The 6,912-nt window shown below is 40.6% G+C and overlaps 1 protein-coding gene across 1 annotated transcript; it reads right to left on the bottom strand.

The window, feature by feature from the left end:
- Positions 1-1,175: 1,175 nt before the first annotated feature.
- Positions 1,176-6,657, bottom strand: sertad3.S (SERTA domain containing 3 S homeolog). The gene is made up of 2 exons (XM_018233307.2): positions 6,241-6,657; positions 1,176-3,137 (listed from the first exon to the last, which is right to left on the bottom strand). The coding sequence occupies exon 2, from the start codon at positions 3,129-3,131 to the stop codon at positions 2,034-2,036; it is 1,098 nt and encodes a 365-aa protein (XP_018088796.1). The 5' UTR covers positions 3,132-3,137; positions 6,241-6,657; the 3' UTR covers positions 1,176-2,033.
- Positions 6,658-6,912: the final 255 nt, after the last annotated feature.

The raw sequence follows: 6,912 nt of genomic DNA, 5'->3' as shown, positions 1-6,912 counted from the left end.
CTTTTGGTGATCCTCATATAGGGCTATGGAGGATGATTTCAGGCTTCCGATATCTAGTGCTTGTATACTAAAAACACAAAACAGGCAGATCACCTGAAATCCCTGTGTGCCATTGCCCTTAAAGACTTATTTCCACTAAGGATTCAGCCTTACAGTCAGAAATGTGTTCCAAAGTGGCTACTAACATACATAAGAAAAACACTGAAGTGGCTGTGTGGCAGCACTAAAACCTGATTTATCGACAATGGGTCCCAAAAGAAAGGAATTCATAAATGCATTGGCTTAATCGCATCTATTTTAGATTATCTGAAGGTGGCTTTGCACAAATGATATAAAAAAAATAAGGCCGATTGCCATAGCTAGAAGCTTCCTCATATGCATGAAGATTAATGCCACTAAATACAGCCACAATTAGAGCCAAAGGGAGCCCAGCAACTACTTACCTAGCACTTTGTGGATCAAACAACCAGCACAACTAGATCTTCCAGTAAATAGAAAGGCTGCTAGTGGTTGTAAACCTGGCCAAATCACTGACTGTTACAGCTCTTGTGATAGATTGCAATATCCTAAACAAGAGGAAGCAAACTGAGTTTTGAGCAAGCTTCTGTTTAAACTAATTAACTCTCAAAATAATCCAACCATCACTTGCCAAAGAGTGATTTCAGGCAGAATTTTTTGCTTTATATGTTTAAATGGATTCTGTCATGATTTTTGTGATGTAATTTTTTTATTTCTAAATGTGTATACTGCACATAATTCACTCTACAATATAAAATGTAATTCCTGAACAAACAAGCGTATATTTTTTTTTAGTTGTAATATTGGTGTGTAGGCAACCATCTCAGGTCATGTGGTTTCAGAAAGAGCCAGCACTTTAGGATGGAACTGCTTTCTGGCAGGCTGTTGTTTCTCCTACTCAATGTAACTGAATGTGTCTCAGTGGGACCTGGATTTTACTATTGAGTGCTGTTCTTAGATCTACCAGGCAGCTGTTATCTTGTGTTAGGGAGCGGCCATCTGGTAACTTTCCCATTGTTCTTTTGTTAGGCTGCTGGGGAGGAAAGGGAGGGGGCGATATCACTCCAGTTTGCAGTATAGTGGTAAAGAGTGACTGAAGTTTATCAGAGCACATCACATGACTGGGGCAGCTGGGAAATGGAGAATATTTCTAGCCCCATGTCAGATTTCAAAATTAAATTTGAGAAACAGATTTCAGTGCAGAATTCTGCTGGAGCAGCACTATTAACTGATGCATTTTGAAAAAAAAATAATTTTTCCCATGACAGTATCCCTTTAATTACCCAAGATAGAATTTTGGCAGATATAAAATGGACATAAAACAGAACCCAAAGCATAGGGTACCTGATACCCAAAAGATAACAGAATATTCCAGTTCTGGATCAGCATTAAGATAAACTCTTGCAAAGGCAAGGACACAAACATTAAAATAAAAATTCAGTAGACCAGACACATGAACCATTGGAACAAAAAAAAAAAAACCTGTAAAAAATAAATAATGACATAAAGGTATAAATAAAAACTCTTGTAAGCTGTATAGGAAATATGGTGCATAGTGAGGAATGGAAGCTGTGACTTCCCGAAAGCCATGGTCAGAAAAACACTTTTAAAAGTAGATACGGATATAAAAAGACAGATACCTAAATAAATATTTAAAAATAATATCTTCATAGAAGACACTGTAGAATAGCTCAGAGATTAACAGCAATACCTCCCTAATAAAGAATGACATGTAAATCAAAACATAAAAAGGAGGTGATGGCTAGCCATAAATCAGCATCATCGAGCCACAGTATGCATAGAAGCTCTTGTAAACATGAACACCATCTTTCACTGGCAGGAGGCACCACACTTGCTTTGAACAGAAGTTGACCAGTAAGGGATATTGGTCTATGTGCAAATTTGCTATTGCTTAGAATCCTCCTCAGCAAACAGATTGCTAGCTTGATTTTAGAAGAGGTACAGAAACAATTCACAGTGTCTTAATGCGGAGGAGAAATAAGGCTTATAAGGTGTCAGGACCCTACTAGGATCTCAATGATGTTGTCGAGGTCATTGCAGTCTCTGATACCTTGGTTGGAGTTGAAAGATGGATTATTACAGGCAGATGGAAGCCAGCAGTCTTCTGAAGCAGTGAGACGGCTACTGGAGCCAACTATGGCAGGGATCTCTTTTTCAAAACCCGAGGTGTCTATATCTGAAAAAGGGTCATCAAAGGAAACATCCTTGAGGTAGCTTGAGCTCATAATTTCAAAGCTTCCGAAAACAGATTCCTTGGGTTTTAAACATTGCAAAGGCATTTCAGAATCAGTTGGCGTGTCTTTGGAGACTGAAGTGTCTACGGGTACAGGGGCCTCACCCAGAGAACAATTTGATAAGTCTTTGGAAGACGCCGTCTCTAACATCGATGTGTCCATAGCTATGGGGAGCTCTGGAATAGTTTCAGAACAAGCTGCAGACAACACTAATTCTGTTATCAACTCTATTTCCTTATTCTCTTCTTTGCACCCTGAGCTAGAATGAAACACTGCCTCTCTTCCTAACACTTCCTTCACAGTTTCAGTGGAGCTGCTTTGATGCTGTGCATTTTGGGGGTTTGGGGGACATATACTGTTGACAAATGCTATTTTTGACTCTAAGTTCTGACTGAGTGACAAACGCTGGAGATTCTGAGGACAACCTTCATCCAGCACATTCTCTAGCTCTTTCAGAATGTTAGCAATGGCTGCAGACACAGAAAAGTCATCATCCATAGTCGGTAAAATGTTATCAAGTTCCTCAGCTAGGAGCGGGAAGCGATTTTCCATCGTTACATTCACCCCAACTGCATCTCCATATTCATATGCACCAGTATCCCCTGTCTCTGCAACAGGAGAAGAGTAGACATTCTCCCTCCTGATCTCATCTTGGATAACATGAAGAGTGTTAGCGATAAGGACATAGCGTCTGAGACTTGGCTCCACCATCATACGACCCTTGTTGAATTTCTCCAGTGACAAGTTTAGCAAAGACTGTCGAATAAAAGGATAGGAATCAGGACGAAATGCCAAGAACTCATCCACGCCAATATCCTCCCATTCCGGAAGTTTTCTTTTTATGCCCCGGGTAGGCATGGCCAGCTAAAAATACACAATATTGACTTTTAAAAACGTTTGCAAACAGTTTACAAGTAAAGTAACACTGTGTATATTTATATATAAATAAAACATGTAAATACTATATCTGGGTATTCCAGTTTATTCCCACATTCCATAAATACTGGCAAGTTGACTCCTGACAAAACAGTGTGGGCCGAGTATTATAACATCTGGGACAGAAACAGAAAATAATATTTCTGTGCACTTTATAATACCGGCACAAGGTTTATGTGTGCGTGTAAAAGTATTGAACCTCCTTGAATAATTACGCATTACAACTTAAAGGGGTTGTTCACCTCTAAGTTCACTTTTAGTATGTAGAGAGTGCTATTCTGAGACGATTTGCAAATTTTTTATTTTTCATTTTTTATTACTTGTGGCTTGTGAGTTATTTAGCTTTTTATTCAGCAGCTCTCCAGTTTGCCATTTCTGAAATCCAGTTGCAAGGGACCAAATTCCACCTAGCAACCATGCATTGGTTTGAATAAGAGACTGGAATATGAATAGGAGAGGCCTCAATAGAAAGAGGAGTAATAAAAAGTAGCAATAACAATAGAGTGTGCAGCCTTACAGAGCATTTGTTTTTTTACATGGGGACAGTGACCCCCATTTGAAAGCTGGAAAGAGTCAGAAGAGGAAGGCAAATAATTGAAAAAACTATAAAAAAGAAAAAATTAAGGCCATATGAAAAGTTGCTTAGAATTGGCCATTCTAGAACATACTAAAAGTTAACTTAAAGGTGAACCCCCCCTTTAAATGTAATAGTTGTAATGTTTAGTGAGCCAGGGCTCTGAAACAACTCTTTTTGCTTCTCAATTTTTTTTATTAATCAAAGCAAAATTCTCAAGTTAGGCAGAACATAGAGCCAGCTCATCTGAAGGACCCCATACATGGGTCAATGATCTGCTAACTCAGCCTAGAGGGACCAAGTCATGGGCCACCTTAACGGAATTGTTAAGTATAAAAACTGGGTAAATAGGCTGTGCAAAATAAAAATGTTTCTAATATAGTTAGCCAAAAATGTAATGTATAAAGGCTGGAGTGACTGGATGTCTAACAGAACACTAATTCCTGCTTTTCAGCTCTCTTGGTTTCCACTGATTATGGGGGGGGGGCACATGGGTCATAACTGTTGCTTTTGAATCTGAGCTGAATGCTGAGGAACATTTGCAAACTCACTGAACAATTATGTCCCATGTGGGCCCCCTTCAAGCAACTGACTAACTCAGAGTTAGAGAGCTGAAAAGAAAGAAGTAGTGTTCTGGCTATTATGTTAGACATCCAGTCACTCCAGCCTTTATACATTACATGTTTGGCTAATTAACTATATGAGAAACATTTTTTTATTTTGCACAGCCGATTTATCCTGTTTTTATTTGTACACTGAATTGTTGCTTTAAGATGAAAGCCCATATTTCATTGTGTTGCGCAATTAAAATATATCAGATAACTTTAAGACGAGGACTGTCAGTCAAAACAAAATGATTGGTCGCTCTGTGGATAGCACCGCATAGTTTCTTAAAGAGGTTGTTTGAGCCGACTTATTTTAATGTAGAACGCTTTATTCTGTGTCAATTTGCAATTGTTTTTAATGTGTTCATCACATTTGCAGCAGCAGCAACAAGAAGCAGGTTTTGGCGATTTTTTTTTTTTGACGCCACAACTTTAAAAAATAAAATATCTTACATTAGTCACTGCCCTTACTTATTGCTCCTTCTGATTACTTGTACTTCTATTCAGGCCTCTCCTATTCATATTCCAGTCTCTTTTTCCCAATCAGTGGATGGTTGCTGGGGGAATTTGGACCACAGCAACCAGATTGCTGAAACTGCAACCTGGAGAGCTGCTGAATAGAAAGCTAAATAACTCAAACCATAAATAATAGAAATGGAAAACCAATTGCAGATTTTCTCAGAATATCATTCTCGACATCAGTGATCCCCAACCAGTAGCCTGTGAGCAACATGTTCCTCCCTAACCACTTGGATATTGCTCCCTAACCCCTGTGGCCTCAAAGCAGGTGCTTATTTTTGAATTTCGGGCTTGGCGGAAACTTTTGGTTGTATAAAAACCAGGTGCACTACCAAACAGAGCTTCAACGTAGGTTGACAATCCACATAGGGGCTACTAAATGGCCAATCACAGCCCTTATTTGGCACCCCAGGAACTTCTTTCATGCATTTGTTGCTCCCCAACTCCTTTTATTTCTGTATGTTGCTCTCGGTTTCAAAAGGTTGGGGATCCACTCAAGCTAAATTTTAGGGCAGAGACACACGCAAAGATTTCAGCCCAGCGACAACCACCATCTTCGGGCGACTAATCTGCCCAAACTGCCGTGCCGCAGGCTAAAACCTAAATTGCCGGCGCAATGGCACTCACTCTTAAATTTAAAAAGTCATCCGAAGTTTCCTGGTGAGGCAACTTCAGAAAACAAAGCGATCCAAGTGCCATTCAGCCGGCAATTTAGATTCTAGCCAGCGGGAAGGCAGTTCGGGGAGATTAGTCGCCCGAAGAAGAGACGATTTGTCACCAAGTGACTAAATCTTCCCGAATCTTTACGTGTGTCTCTGCCCTTAAAGTCAGTATATTGGGGTTATCGAGACTTTGGTTTGATGTTATTTAGTTGAAAGAAAACACAATATGATGAAGTTACACTGCAAGACAGTTTAGCAGCATGCGTGGTTGAAACTGTTTTGTGCAAGTGGATCCATTTAAAAAGCACTTTGCAAAGCCATTGGGAAGTCTGTGTGACCAGCGAGTAGGGGGAAGATCCTGTTGCAGTTGCGCCCCCTCCCCCACCCTCCCAGCTTAGCTCCTCCCCTTTGCCGCTTCTCAGCTGGGACTGTGGGCAAACAAAATAAGTACAGTCTATGGCAAAACTGGCAGAAGCAAAAGCAAATACTGTCAGTGCAGGAAAGGTGCAGTGATATACAAATAAAGTCACAGCTCTCAATATACACAGTTCCCTAACTCGGATAAACAACCGGTGCTAATGGGAATCATGGAAGAAAATCGCCAGCAAGTGAACAACTCGCTACCGCCACGAATCGTACAATGAGTGAATGACTCTTATTATGACACATACCTCCCCAGAGTCACGCTTCTCCCGGGACTGTCCAGATTTCTTTTTAAAAACAGCCCGCAGTCCCCGAACGATGTTTAAAAGTCCCGCATCGCCTTAAATCTAAAGCTCCTTGACTCCCGCCGGACAGCGAATCCAGGTTCCGCACCTCTCATCTCGCAAGACCATGACGTCACGTCATACATATATAAGCGCGGTGACGCTACACGTAGTCGCTTTAGGGGCGTGGCCAACCAAGATGTAGTTGTATGTCAATGGCACGCATTGGTACGTTCTCATTTTTATTTGCTCTACTTGTGGGTTGTTTCTTTTGCCAGTGTAAAAACAAGTGTTTGGAGGAGCCCTGGCCTAAGATTTAAAATATGCCCAGGCATTTCAAATACATAGAGGCCCTAACAGCTCCCTTCCAGCCCATTAAATGAAAACTATACCCTTAAAATGAATACTTAAAGGGATACTGTCATGGGAATTCTTTTTTTTTCAAAATGCAGTCATGTGACTTGTGCCTGCACTTTAGGAGAGAAATGCTTTCCGGCAGGCTGCTGTTTTTCCTTCTCAATGTAACTGAATGTGTCTCAGTGGGACATGGGTTTTTACTATTGAGTGCTGTTCTTACATCTACCAGGCAGCTGTTATCTTGTGTTAGTAGGGTTGCCACCTGTCCGGTTTTGGCCC

The sequence above is a fragment of the Xenopus laevis genome, chromosome 8S, assembly GCF_017654675.1.
Source record: "Xenopus laevis strain J_2021 chromosome 8S, Xenopus_laevis_v10.1, whole genome shotgun sequence".
In the NCBI taxonomy this organism is placed as follows: Eukaryota; Metazoa; Chordata; class Amphibia; order Anura; family Pipidae; genus Xenopus; species Xenopus laevis.
This window is presented reverse-complemented; position numbering and strand designations above follow the sequence as displayed.